Source organism: Giraffa tippelskirchi, chromosome 6, assembly GCF_054371585.1.
Source record: "Giraffa tippelskirchi isolate mGirTip1 chromosome 6, T2T-mGirTip1v1.2.pri, whole genome shotgun sequence".
NCBI classification, from domain to species: Eukaryota; Metazoa; Chordata; class Mammalia; order Artiodactyla; family Giraffidae; genus Giraffa; species Giraffa tippelskirchi.
The window spans coordinates 130,923,690-130,938,614 of NC_137280.1; the positions used below are offsets into that span (position 1 = coordinate 130,923,690).

General features: G+C 42.4%; 1 protein-coding gene across 38 annotated transcripts in view; it reads right to left on the reverse strand.

The window, feature by feature from the left end:
• PPP2R2B (protein phosphatase 2 regulatory subunit Bbeta) overlaps positions 1–14,925 on the reverse strand; it is a 764,919-nt gene that overhangs the window by 329,206 nt on the left and 420,788 nt on the right. For 15 of the 38 annotated variants that reach the window (XM_081505041.1, XM_081505040.1, XM_081505054.1 and 12 more), the window contains one exon: positions 1,524–1,717. The exons of 20 other annotated variants lie outside the window; for them this stretch is intronic. In XM_081505041.1, coding sequence (XP_081361167.1) covers positions 1,524–1,717 — 194 coding nt within the window. Of the gene's footprint in view, positions 1–1,523; positions 1,718–2,233; positions 2,440–3,668; positions 3,825–14,925 lie in introns of those variants that run through there. 3 more of the 38 variants (XM_081505043.1, XM_081505058.1, XM_081505074.1) reach the window with 3 other exon arrangements.

A 14,925-nucleotide genomic window follows, 5' to 3' on the forward strand; every position in this document is an offset into this window, starting at 1 on the left:
TCTAACAATCATGTTGTCACCAGGCAAGTAAAAAGACTCAGTAAGCATGGTGCTTGATATGGGGCAGGGATAAGCTGAACATCTTAAAAGCCACCTCTAAGGGTCTGAAGGCCAGAGCTCATACAGCTCTGCTTGATTTGTCTAGAACTGTGGACATATTAGGTGTGATGCTCTCCAATAATGATGATAAATGAAGCATATATTTTCAAAAGCGCTGAGCATTCTATCTGAAACTTTCAGGGATGTTTATAGAAAATGCCACCTTTACCCCTAAATTGTGTGTCTTTTTCTTTTCAGAACTTGAACTCTTTACCACCCCCATCCACATTTCTCTAGTAGTCTTGATGTGATTAAATGTGATGGAAATTTTAGCATCCAAGAATAGTAGGAATCATCTGAAATGAATATGCCTTGCTACATGTTCCTAAAACCCTTTCACACACATTTTCGCAGGTGGGTATTACAATGTGACGATGCAACACTGTACAGGAGTGCTTAAGGATGAAGGCCGACAGGTAGAAAATGAAAGCAAAAATGCAAAAGTTTTGGTGTTTGGAAAAAATGCCCCCACTCTCTATTCCCACACAAAAGGCAAATGAGATTCCACCTGCTGACTTTCCTTTCCTGCCTGTACCTCACTCAGGCTAATGTCAGAACAAGCTGGGGGAAACGGTGAGAGAGAAAGAAAGGGAGGGAGAGAAGGAGAGAGAGATGAGAGAGAGAGAGAGAGAGAGAGAGACATACACACACACACACACACACACACACACACACACACGACAATTTCACCTCTTGGCAAAGCTCAGCTTACTGAACCCTCTTGCTTTCTGCTGGCTGTTGATTCAGCAGAAACTACTGCTGCAGAATTCATAATGGTGATTTTTAAAGGCCCCACTGATCGCATTGCTCGCCGCACGTGTCAGACTCATTCACTCGGCTCCCCAACACTGTTTCCCCAGCCACCTTTTTATATCTTGCTAATGCACTTCCAAGGGGAAAGAGGTTCGCCCTTTATGAACGGGCCTTTGGGGGTTTTGTCTAAGCAGGTAACCCGGCCGGAGAGATTAACGGGCAGGAAATGAAACCATGCCCTCCCTTGCAGCCACTGAGAGACACATCATTCCGCTCAGGGAGAGGAGGACCCATGGTCCTCTTGGGCCCCCTTCTTTCTTACCTATCCCCCGCTTCACCGACCCCTGCATATATATTCGGAGAGGGGTCATCTGCTTTTGGGGGCGGGAGTCATTTTTCCAGCCGGGAGCCCCACCCTGAAAAACCTCATCCCCGAGGGCCATTTTAACTCCCGTGGGCGCCGGGTCCACCTGCTGCTGAACGCCCAGCTCGCCTCGCTGAGCCCGGATGGATGTGGGGCGCCAGGGCAGCTGCCCCTGCGGGCCGAGCCCCCGCCCCAGCCCCGGGGCCCGGAGGAGTCTGCGCCGCTACGCGCCCGGCCGCCCGCGGAGCTCAGCGATCCGCAACTTGCGCTCGGCCCCAGCGGCGGAATGCGGTGGGGCTGGCGTTACCTTCGGTCGCATAGCTGTGGTCGCGCAGGAAACTGTTGTTGATTTTGCGGGTATCAATGTCCTCCTCCATTGACAGCAGGCTTACTTGCGTGGGAACCAGAAGCCGGCAGACAAGTATCCATGTTCCCTCCCCGCAGCCAGTCTCACAGGAGAGGGGGGCAGGGGAGCCAGTGGGACTGCACCATGGTCCGAGCCTGAGGAGGAGACGGGGGAGGCGGAGAGAGAAAAAAATAAAAACCCGGCAATGGAGCTGTCACCTCCTCCGCCCGGGATCTCCGAGGCTGCGGCGGCTCCTCCCGCGGTGCGCTCACTCCAGCTCCAATTCCCAGCGAGGATGCTGCGCCTAGCCTCCGCCGCCTCCGCCTCTGGGGTGCCAAGATGCGCCGTGCCCCGAGGGGTCTGGTCCCGCCCGCCGCCCCGGGAGGCTCTCACAAGCGGGGCTGGGGAGATGCCCAACAGGTTCCCCTCATTGGCAGCCGCTCCGAAATGCAAAAATGATCCCTCCTCCCCCCTGGGAGAGCGGGCAGCCGCGACAAAATGGTGCCTTTCTGGACCCGAGCTGCAGTGGCGAGATGGCAGGGGCAGGGTTCAGGCTGGCCCGGCCCGGAGGAGGGTGCTGGTCCCACGGGAGGGCGTCTCCTGCTGGCGGGGGCTCGGCAGCCGGCAGGGAGCTGGGCAGGGCGCTCGGCGGCCGGCGCCAGCGCACTCACCCTCACCCACACGCGCGCGCTCGCAGCTGCTGCTGCTGCTGCTGCTGCAGGAGGCTGGAGGCGGCTGGTGCATTAAAGGCGAGGCTCCTCCCAACCGCGTCAGCAGCCCCAGGACTCTTTCCCCAGCAGTGGTGGTGGCCGAGGCAGAGGCTGCGGCTGCTCTCTGCTGCAGTGGGGCGCACGCAGCCGCCAACCCGCACCTGGGCAGCGAGCATCCAGCTCAGCAGGTTGACGTGAAAAGCGTAGACGCTCTCTTCCGACCTCCCTCCCCGCCCAGGGCCACGCAGCTCAGGGCGGCGTTTACTCCAGCACCCAGAGTCTCCTAGCTCACCGCCTTTCTTCAGACAGCTGTGCTCCAGGATAGCAAAGAGAAGGTTCCCTTGAGCAAGCAGGAAGTCTACATCTCGGCCTCTTTTGCTCACCCTTCTATCAAGCATACGGTCCCTGGATGAAGTTCAGGGGTGAGGCCTGGGGTTCGAAGCCTCACCCAGAGGAGAGAATGCTCAGAACCTAGCTTAAGCCCTTCTCTGGGTTAGGAATAAATGGGGAATCAGAGGCCGGAACTTTTCTGCAGATCACACTTGACTTCTCCCTTTCAAAGAGAGTCAAAATATCTTTTAACTGGAGGTGTCTAAGTCTATACTGGCAGAGGGAGGAAGAGGGTCGAATTATGAATCTAGTCAACGTGCTCTGAAAAAGTCCATATTCCCTAACCCTTTGCACTCAATTTTGGGCAAACTGCTCCAGCCCCTCCTGTGGATATTGCTTGCCAAGACACAGCACTGCAGGAACTGCTGACGTTTGCTCTTCCGGTGAAAGGTACATTGGAGCCCTGCGCCCCCAGAGCGCCATTGTTTCCCACGGGGACTTTCAAATATCCAATGAATACCAAAAAGTGGCCTGTCTGTCTACTTCAGCTAGGAGGAAAATACAGAAGTCTGCCCCGCCAATTTTTCCTGAATTGCCAAATCGCAAATTTCATATTTGAAAGAAAAGGAGATCATTACTGTTAGGAAACAATAATCATTTCTGAATCAACCCAAATCACTAGAAAGTCAATTTGGACAAGAAATGTCCCCAATTTCCTCTTGTAGAAGGTATTCATTTCAGTGAGTGTCACTGCAGGGGAGAGACATCAGTGAATGTTTTGCTCAGTTAAGCTCCACAAGTTTAGTTGGATGAGCCCAGAGGGATCTGTGAGTTAATTATATACATAGAATGCTTCAGCTAACACAATTTAGAAAGTATTTGAAGTTCAAAAAAAAAAAAGGGAAAACAAGTCCTTAACTGAGGTTGGGAATTGCCATTAGACTTCCATGAGAAAAGCATTTTTCTGGCAGGTAGAAAATGGCATTGTCCTCATCGCCAGAAACCAACCACATATCTCTGGGAGAAGATAGGAGAAATATTCTTTGATATATAATATTCAGCTTACAATAGATTCCATTTAAATCTCATCTGGTGATTAAGTCTTCCCTACTTCTTTGACTGCGTGTGCCAGATTCACATATGAAATTCCGGGAAGAGATGAAGACTGATGTGCAAATTGATGTAATCCACTTCAGTGCCAGTTGCCATGGCTGGTTCTTCCACATTATGAGTCGTATCCATCACCAAGACTCCACTGGTCAGCTCATCTGTAGTTATACAGTCCAGCTTCTTTTGCAGATTGGCATAAGGGAGTGGGGGGAGGGGGGAGAGGGGGAAAGCTAAATTCATCTTCAAGTGGTGAGAAGACATCTTGCTTTGAGTCAAAATGACCTTTAGTTGCCACTGGAGACCTTGGAGTAGTATTTGGGATGAAAAGTGAAAGTGTTAGTCGCTCAGTTGTGTCCCACTCTTTGCGACCCCATGAACTGTAGCTTGCCAGGCTCCTCAGTTCATAGAATTCTTCAGGCAAGAATACTGGAGTGGGTAGCCATTCCCTTCTCCAGGGGATCTTCATGACCCAAAGGATTGAACCCAGGTCTCCCACATTGCAGGCAAATTATTTACTATCTGAGTCACCAGGGAGGCTATTCTTTCCCATATCTTCCCAGGAGGTGGGCTATATTGCAACAGAGTTACAAGAGCAATCAGGAAGGCCCAGGTTTATTAGCCAGGCTGTGCCTGAAAAATTTTCCACTGTAACCAATGGCAGAAGTGTCCCTGCCAGAGATCAAGCCTCTGAATTTACTAAATTTTTCCTTTCCTGTTTTCTGCAAAATTCCTCTTGCATTTATTTTATTCAACAGTATAGACAAGTTTTTTCCTAAGACACAAGTTGTAGGAAGGCAAATTAGATGGCTATCCATTAAGTAGATTAAGTAGACTCCAAGATTTCTATTTTGTGAACCATTCTTTTCTACTATGGACAGTGGGGAACTAGCCCCTCCAACCAAAGCCAAGAAAAATACACCTGTTGGCTTTGTTCTTTAACACAACGATGTGCAATAGAGGAGGTCAGGGAGTGAAGGAGGCCCTGTGCAATCCTGTGGTTGTAAGAGGACTACACAGACCATTTCTCAGAAGACTCACTGACCTTCTTTCTGTTCCTCCAACGTGTTGATTTCTTTCTAAAACCTTTTGGCATTTGCCCATGCCATTCATTTCCTATGCCTCTTCCTTGTGTTCCTGGCATTCTTTAGCATTATAGCTGACTTCTCCCTACTTCACTGAGGCATTCCCTGTCCTCCCCATAGTCCCTTCCTTTGGAATTTTTTGTCTGTACATCTTTTTTTTTTCTTCTTCATGGAACATTTGCATTTTGTAATAGTTGTTTACTTATAATTGTCAACCATTCCACTGTATCTCTGCTATTAAGTGTCTAGCACTTAGTAGATGCTCAATTATATTTACTGAATGGAGATAAATGTTTCGTAAATGAATGAGTAAATTACTGAATTTGTTCAGTGATATTTAGGTTTTCAAGCTCTACTTTTATTAAAATTTTTGCCCAACAAGAAAATGTGTTGTGAGTGAGTAAATTTCTAGATTGTAATGCCTATTCCTATTGGAAATCGTTGTCCTACCCATTCCTGTATGCACATGCACTGAAAATACTTACTGAGCACTTAATATATGACAAGAATTTTTGTAGGTACTGAGATACAGTTAAAACAGAACAGAGTTCCTTCTTTCACAACACTGAAATTCTATCATCTGATTTTAGAAATATGAGCTGTCTTAGAAATACAACAGTGCATTATAAATTAACAGGCTAGAGTATAATGTTAAGTGCCAAGGCTCTGCTATTAAGCAAAACTGATTTTCTGCCACTTATTATTATGTCCTTGAGCAAAGTTGCAAGATGTCCCAATCCATGATTTTTTAATCTATAAATTAGAAAGAAAAATACTACTACTTAATGGAGTTTCTGTGATGATTAAATGAGATAATACTTGGAAAGAATATACTGCTATAACTTGTTGAGTATTTACTATCATCAGCACTGTCAATATTGAACAAATATTTAAGTACCTACCATGTCGGCCACTGGGATAGGTCTAGAGATTCAGTGACATCAGTGCTGAAAATGTGCTGTCATGGAACTTAGTATCTAATTGACGGTTTATGGAAAGAGGGGCCACAGACTGCAGAAGTGGCAGCAGAGAACACTCTGAAAGGCTGACCAAATTCAGGCTTACGCTATACACAGAAAAGGCCAGTCACAAATACACAGCTCTCTTAAATTACATAATGCATCATGACAGCACAGGAAAACATTCTTTTTTTCATCATCTTTCATATGTTCCCCCTCCCTCAACACTCTCACATACCCCCAGCCCAGTGTGGTTAGCACTGCCTACGTTGGAAACCCTTTGTAAGTCATGCTATCCAATTAACACATTAAATATCTACAATTTTATTAAAACCTTTGACTTAGGCCAGTCTAGAGATTCTTAATATAGGCTTCAGGTATCAGACAGTCATGGTTTTCTGTCTCAGCTCAGGCATTTATGAATTTCATGACCTTTGGCAAGTAATACAACATCTCTGAGCCTTTGTATTTGCAACATTGAAAGAAAATAATAGGAACCACTTTACAGGGTTGTTGAGTGGCTTCAGAGATTGTGTAAGGAAAGTGCTTAATACAAGCTTGGCCCATAGCCAGGCCTCACTAAAATGTCCCTTTGGCCTCCTGGTAGTGGCTCATTAGGGTCTCTGTCGTGAGAGAATTGGAGAGATGCACTACCAGTCAGTCAGATGTATGAACACAAGTGACCTAGAAACCTGAGTTTAACCATCTAGCAATCTGTCTTAATGAGCCCTAGTCACTAGAAATAGGAGATCTTTACTATCTTATAAAAAGCCCATTATAAGCCAGGAAGTCCTGTGCAAAGGGAAGGAGTTAGAATTATGCTTTCTTGATTTTCACATATGTGAGTGCAGACCTAATCAAGTTTGTCTATCAGGGCATCCTGTGGAATCCCTCTCTAGATCACTGAGCCGAAATGCACAACTGTCTCTCTGAGATGATTTGCCACGACTGCCCAGAGGATGACCTCTGGAGTTTTTAGCAAGGTTTGCCATTCCTTTTTGTGCGTGTTACAGCACGTAATAAATACCACATGAGTGAGCCTTTAGCATGGCATTTAACCTAGGAGAAGAAAACAAAATGTCTTGTTCTCAAAATGTTGTATTAATTCTAGATTCTGGATATACTTAATGGATTTCACTGAGTACCATGTTCCCCCTCAGTTATCCAAGTACAGAAACTTATCAAAATAAATAGTTGTATGCAGGAGCTGGGAGGTGCTGGCTGTTGAGAGCTGATTGTGTCGATTACACACACATCTTTTTATCCAGCTCTGCTTCGAGTGACATCATGTTGATAGCTTAAAATCTGAAATCTGCCATGGTGGGATATCTATATCATAGAAATTAAAAAAAAAAACAACCTATGTAAATCAGTGCTTTGGCTTTGGGGAGGGGGTGGCAGAGAACGGATTTGTAAACATTTACTACTATAGCCAGTTGAAACACATGAATTGTTAATATATATTTCTACTTACATGTGTTAATCTATACAAAGTTCCTTTCAGTTCCTTAACACTCAGTCTCCCAAACTGTCAAATTTCAGAACATTTCACCATCTGATCAAATAACTCTTAAAAATCCTACCTTTACCATAAAGCATTTCCATATCTATCAGAAGAAACCCGATGCCTCTGTTTGAGCCCCTCTAGGCTGGTTATGAAATTGCCATAATGGATCTGTGAGTGATGGCCCCTGCAAAGTTCCTAGATCTGTCGATGTAAGGAAAGTGAGGTGAGTGCTCACTCTCAATGAATAGTTCTTTTCTGCTGTTTATGCTCTGTTGTCACCTTAGTTTTGCCCGTGTTTCACTTCAGTGGAAAACAAAAACATCCACTGTGCCTAATTTCACCGATAGCACTTCTACTTGTCTAGTTAGGATATTGAAGCAATGACAGAAAAGGTACAAAAGTTCAAAAGTCTAGATCTGAGAGCCTTTTCTCATCCAGTCATTTAAGAGTTAAACTTGGACTGTTTTGTAGGTTTGTATTTGCGTTATATTTGTTAGGTGCAAAGTAAGGATTTCTGAAACCAGTTTAGCAAATCTAAAGTGGTATATTGTCTAGTACCTGATGACATGTCTCAAAGAAATATTTCAGGACAATTTAAACAAACAAACAAAAAATACGTTGGGAAATGTCTTCAAATTTCTTTAAAATGCACCAAGCAATAACACATTACAGAATTTATCCTGAGAAAATAATCATGGATATAGGGCAAAAATTTAGCCATAAGGATATTTCTCAGAGCACTGTTTATAATCATGAAAAACTGAAAACAAGCCTAAGTGCCAACAATAAAATTGTCTAGGCAAATTATGGTGTGTATGTATAGTGGGAAATTATTGAGCCATTGATATAATATTAACATTTAATATTTATTGAGCATGTATTATGTACTAGGCACTGTGCAAAGGGTTTCACTAGCATCATCTTATTTAATTTTAACAACTGCCCCTATAAGGTAAGGTATCTCCATTTAACTGTGGCTAGTCAAGATAAATAACATACCCAAAGTCAAACAAATAGGAGCCTGGCTGTACTTGTGTGTTGGGTGGGTTGAGGTCACCACAGAAACTTAGAGGTCTTTTTCCTAACCACCCACCACTGGAGGCTAATCTGCACCTCTTAAGAATGAATAGCCTCTCAGTTGAAAATCACTACTATTGTGTTGGTGAGGAGGTGGCAAAATTGGAACCCTCACGCACTGTTTGTGGGATTGTATAATGGTGCAATCGCAAATAGTTTGGCAGTTCCTCAAAATGTTAAACAGAGTTACCATATGACCCAGCAATTCCACTTCTAGTTATACACTCAAGAGAATTGAAAACACATATTCATACCAAAACTTGTAGATGAGTATTCATAACAGCATTATTCATAATATCCCGAAAGTGGAAACAACCCACATATTCATCAACTGATAAATGGATGAATAAAATGTGATATATCTATATAAAGAATTACTATTTAGCTATAAAAAGTAATGAAGTACTAATACATGTTACAACATGGATGGGCCTTGAAGACATTATGCTAAATAAAAAAAGCCAGTCAAAAAACTCCACATACTGTATGATTCCATTTATGGGAGATGTTCACAAGGGGCAAATCCGTAGAGACAGAGTAGTTGCCAGGGGCTGAGGTGGGGGAATAAGAGTGACAGCTTGTATGTTTGGGATTCCCTTTTAGAATAACGAAAATATTCTAAAATTACTTAAGGACAATAGCTGTACAACTTTGAATAGACTAAAAATTACTGAATTGAATACTTTAAAAAGATGTTTCAAAAGGTACAAACTTCCAGTCATAAGATAAACTAGAGATGTAGAGTAAAACATAATAAATATAATTAACACCGCTTTATTAAACAATCTGCCTGCCAATGCAGGAGACATAGGAGATGCAAGAGACATGGGTTTGATCCCTGGGTCAGCAAGAGGAGAAGGAAATGGCAACCTGCTCCAGTATTCTAACCTGGAAAATTCCATGGCCAGAGGAGCCTGGCAGGCTACAGTCCATGGGGTCATAAAAAGTCAGACACAAATGAGCATACAAACAGCACATGCTACATATGAAAGTCAGAGTAAACCCTGAGAGAGAAAGTTAAGAGAGTAAATCCTCATTACAAGAAAAAACATTTTTCTATTTCTTTTTGTATCTATACGAGATGAATGTTCACTAAACTTACTGTGATCATTATTTCATGATGTCAGTCAAATCATGCTGTACACCTGAAACTTATACAAGGCTGTATGTCAATTGTATGTCAATAAAACTAGAAGAGAAAAAAAAGTGTTTCAACAAAACTGTTCTTAAAGATTAAAAAAAATTACTGCTGTCATAAACCATTATTAGCTCTAGGAGTATGGTATATCCCTCAGGTTAATATTAGTGCAGAAAAATTTTAAAGTCTGTTATGACAAGGATAGACATTCATGTCATGTTTGAAAAAGTCAAAAAACAATGTATACTGACTGGTCACCTTTTTTGGAAAAAATGTGTGTATGACAAAAGGAATATATGAAAATGCTTGAGAGTGGTTAAGTGTGGTTTTCTTTGTGGTTCATATTCTTGTCAAAGAAGATTTAGAACACAATCATTTTTATAGGAAGAAAACTTTAAAAATTTATAAGGCTATGAAATACTTTTTAGGATGAAACTTTGTGTTGAAAAAAATCAAAAATCATTTTGCACACACCAGGAAAATGAGACACTGATGTAAATGTATATGCTACCAGACACACAGAACAGTTCTACCCAAAAGAAATACAATACAAGCTACATTAATAATTGTAAATTATCAAGTTGCCACACTAACAAGTGAAAAGAAACAGATGAAATTCGTTTTAATAATGTTTAAAATTGGGGGAAAATAAAATGAAAATAATTTATTCAATCCAATATACCGAAAACATTCATTTCAGCATATATAGAATACAGAATAATTAACAATATATTTACACCCTTTTTATGCCAAGTCTTTGAAACCTGGTGTGCATTTTACAACTGACAGCACCTCTCCAAAATACACACATTTCTTGGGCTCAATAACCACACATTCCTAGTAGCTACAGCACAAGTATAGAGGAACTATTTCAAAAGTATTATTCCATTCACAAAATGAGTGTTTTTTTTTTTATTTATTTTAATTGGAGAATAATTACAATATTGTGATGGCTTTTGCGGTACATCAACATTAGTCGGCCATAGGTATACGTGTGTCCCTCCATCCTGAACCCCTCTCCCACCTATCTCCCCACCCCATCCCTCTGGGTTGTCACAGAGCACTGGCCTTGGGTGCCCTGCTTCATGCATTGAACTAGCACTGGTCATCCATCCAACATATAGTAATGTACATGTTTCAAAGCTATTCTCTCAAATCATTCCACCCTCTCCTCCCAGTGAGTCCAGAAGTCTGTTCTTTGTGTCTCCTCTGCTGCCCTGTATGTAGGATCATTGGTACCATCCTTCTATATTTCACATATATGTGTTAATACACAGCATATTTTATACTGTATATATCTTTCTCTTTCTGACTTAATTCACTTTGTATAATAGGCTCTAGGTTCATCCACCTCATTAGAACTAACTCAAATGTGTTCCTTCTTATAGCTGAGTAGTATTCCATTGTGTATATGTGCTACAACTTCCTTATCCATTCATCTGCCGATGGGCATCTAGGTTGCTTCCATGTCCTAGCTATTGTAAATAGTGCTGCAATGAACATTGGGGAACATGTATTTCTGTCAGTTCTGGTTTCCTTGGTGTGTATGCCCAATAGTGGGATTGCTCGGTCATATGGCATTTCTATTCCCAGTTTTTTAAGGAATCTCCACACTGTTCTCCATAGTGGCTGTACCAGTTTGCATTCCCACCAACAGTGTAACAGGATTGATTCCCTTTTCTCCACACCTTCTCCAGCATTTATTGTTTGTAGACTCACAAAATGAGTTTTATCACATTATTTCAAAGGAAAAATTTTCATCTATCAAGGACTTGAACTAGACTGTAATGCCAAAACCAAACTAAGTAACTTTAAACTGATGAACCTCACAACTATTTAAAGTAACACAAACTAAATATGAAAATATATATAGGGAATTTCCTAGTAGTCCTGTGGTTAGGACTCTGAGCTCTCACTGCCAAGGGCCCAGGTCTGATCCCTGGTCAGGGAACTGAAATCCCATAAGCTGAGTGGCTCAGCCAAAACATTTTTTAAAAAAGAAAAGAAAAAATATATAGACACACCCACATATATACATGCCATGCTGTGCTTAGTTGCTCAGTTGTCTCTGACTCTTTGCAAAGAGTCCAGTTCCATATATACATATATACCCATATATATATATATATATATACATATATACCCATATATATATATATATATATATATACCCATATATATATATACATATATATATAAAATATGTAATAGTAAGTTGGAACCCAGTCTGCATTTCCCCCCAAGCCTAGTAAGCTGAATTAACAGAATGATAAAAGATCAAGATTTTAAAAGCACTAAAATGACATTATATAACAATACATAACAAATAACAAGAAAGATGTAATTCAGTCAGCATATAATTACCATCCGAATAGGCCAAATGTTTATCTCAACACCTATGGCTTCAATGCCAGCCAGTAGAAGCAGCCACATAACCAGATGTTACTACTAAAAAAGGAATTTTCACAGCTGGGTATCTGGCCTCTATTATGGCCATTAAAGGTAGAGAAATGTAAAGGTGCAGTTATGGGAATCCAGCTGAGAATTTAAATTAGAGTCTTTTGGATTGGATCAGAGAGTGGAACTGTGTGGTCACGTGATGAGCGGTATGATTTCTGAAGACTCACTTAGATGCCCCATGGCCTTTAACACTTGCATGCAAACAATTTTGTGTGTATGGCTTAACACTTCTTCCTTCCTAAACACACTTTCTTCACTGATTCCTGGGTATCAGCCTTTCCTGATTCATCCTCAATGCACATTCCTCCGGATCACCTGCTGCTCCTCCTTACTGCTTGTCTTGACCTCTCCAGGCACCCTCAAGTTCAAAGTTCTCAGATTTCTCTATCCACAGTCCCATCCAAGGTGACCTCATCCAGTCTCTTGGCTTGCCACTCACTCGATGGTAAAATCTCATAAATATGGAGCATGGATCTCTCCACTGGACCCCCAGGCTAATAACACCAACAGCTGACCTGATATTTTCTTGATATCTACCAGGCAGCCCAATCCCTAAATCTGCCCCCACCAGACCAGCTCCACTGCTTGTTCCTTGATTCCTCTTTCATTCCCCACATCCTTCCAGTCCATCAGCAAATCCTGCCAACTCTAACTTCAAAATGCATCCAGCATCCAGACAGTCCTCACCACCTCCATGGCTACTACCACGCTCCAGCTACCATCGCATCTCATCATGATGGTCTCAATAGACTTTAACGAGTGTGTGATCCCTACTTCCCCCTCCTACAGAATAGTTTCTGTGCAGCAGGCAGAATGGGCCTTTTAAATGCAAATCGCTTTGTCACTTTTCTGCTCCAAGCTCTTTATTGGCTTCCTACACATTCAGGGTAAAACTTTCTTAAAATGCTGGAAAGGTTTGGCTCTAGCTGGAGCTCTATCCTTTTTCTTTTTTCACTTCTCACCTACAGCATACCAGCTCTTGTCTCAACCCCCCTTCCCTCCACCCCACACACAGACATAATTGTTTGCCACACTCAGCAGGAAGAGCAGCCCCAACCCGGGACCTCTGCATCTGCTTGTTCTCACGGGATTGAGTGCCTTCCTTCCATCAGCAGCCTAGCTCAGAGCTTCACCTCACTTGGGTGTCATGCCAGAATGGACTTTTCTAAGATGCCTTTCTTGACTGCTCTGTATTAAATGAAATAGAAGCCATCCCTCCCAGCACTCCTTATTCCCCTATTGCTACCTGACAGTGTATTTATTTGGCTTTGGTTATTACATGAGAACATAACTTCTGGGGAGACTGAGATGTGTTTATTCCCTGCCCTCTATCTGGCCCTAGAGCAGTGCCTGGCACATGCTGGTTACTCTTATGTACCATGCGAAATAATGAAACAGTCAATGTATGTTTGCTTAAAAATGGATCAAACTATGTGGGGGGGATATCAATAAACAATAAATCTAGGATTCTTAAATAATAAAGAATTTTTCCTTGCCCAAAGAGAGGCCTGGCTTTTGCCCTAGGCTTCTGGGAGATAATCTGGGTTGGACGTGATAATAGTGTCTTTGTCGCGAGTGGGAGATGCTCCCTCCAACAGTTCTATGATGGGGACTGACCACGGCAAAAAGACCGTGTGATTTAGTGTGGGGAATTTGGGTCAAGCTGCAGACAAAGTTCAAACAACGTGGGCAATCAACGAATCACGTCTATTATATAATGGAGCTCCAATAAACACTCTGAACACCAGGCTTACTTGGGTATCAATACTTTATTCATATTGTTATACATCAATGCCAGGAGGGTAATATGTCCTGAGAACAATGGAAACTGCAAGTTTGAAACCCTCCCCAACTGCCCCAGTGTATCTCTTTCTTTGGCTGATTTTAATCTGTGTCCTTTCCATGTAATCAACTACAACCATGAATATAATAGCTTTCTGTGAATTCTCTGAGACCTAGTGAATTACTGAAACTGAGGGCAGTTTTGGGAAACCCCTCAAATTTGCAGTTGATGTCAGAAGAGAGGACAGTCTTGGGAACTCTGCCCTTAAACTTTGCAAATTAGCTAACTCCTTATTTGTAGAACTCAGAGTATAATATAGTATATGCATTAGGACCCCAACTTTATAAAAATAAATTTGTGCATGTGCCAAAAAAATTAGGTAACTCCAGGTCATACCAAACACATACTCAACAAGGTTCATGGTAAACAGTAGCTTAGGGAATTCCCCAGTGGTCCAGTAGTTAGAACTCCATGCTGTCACTGTGGAGGGTCTGAGTTCAACTCCTGGTCTGGGAACTACACAGTCCCAAGTCAGGGAACTAAAACCCCACAAGCCACATGGTCAAGAAACAAACAAACAAAAGGGGGATGAGAGATCATTAGTTCCAGCCCATTATTTCGGTAATGAAGAAACTGAAGCCTACAGAAAACAACAAACTTACCCAGTTCACCTGGTGGTTGACAGACACAGAGCATGGAACCTGGTGTCCTGGCTCCCACACATACCCCTCCACACTGACTCCTCAGCTTCTCTTTCAGGAGACACTACTTTTTCTTAGGACGCCAAGTTAAAAGTTATCGGACAGTTAAGTCGACCTTAACTCCTCAATACTTTAAGGTCAATATTAAGGGGAGAAATTATGACTCTCTTTTAAAAGCCACAGGAATATAGAGAAAAGGGAACCCTCTTATGTTGGTGAAAACATAAAGTGAAGCAGCCACTGTGGAAAACTGTGGGAATTCCTCAACAAAATTAAGAGGAGAACTATCATACGATTCAGCAATTCCATGCCTTGGTATTTATCCAAAGAAAATTAAAACACTAGTTAGAAAACAGGTATGTACCCCTAAGTTCATTGCAGCATTGTTTACACCAGCCAAGATATGGAAACAACCCAAGTGCCCATCAACAGATGAAAGGATAAAGACATGGTGTATACACACACACACACACACACACACACACACACACAGTAGAATATTACTC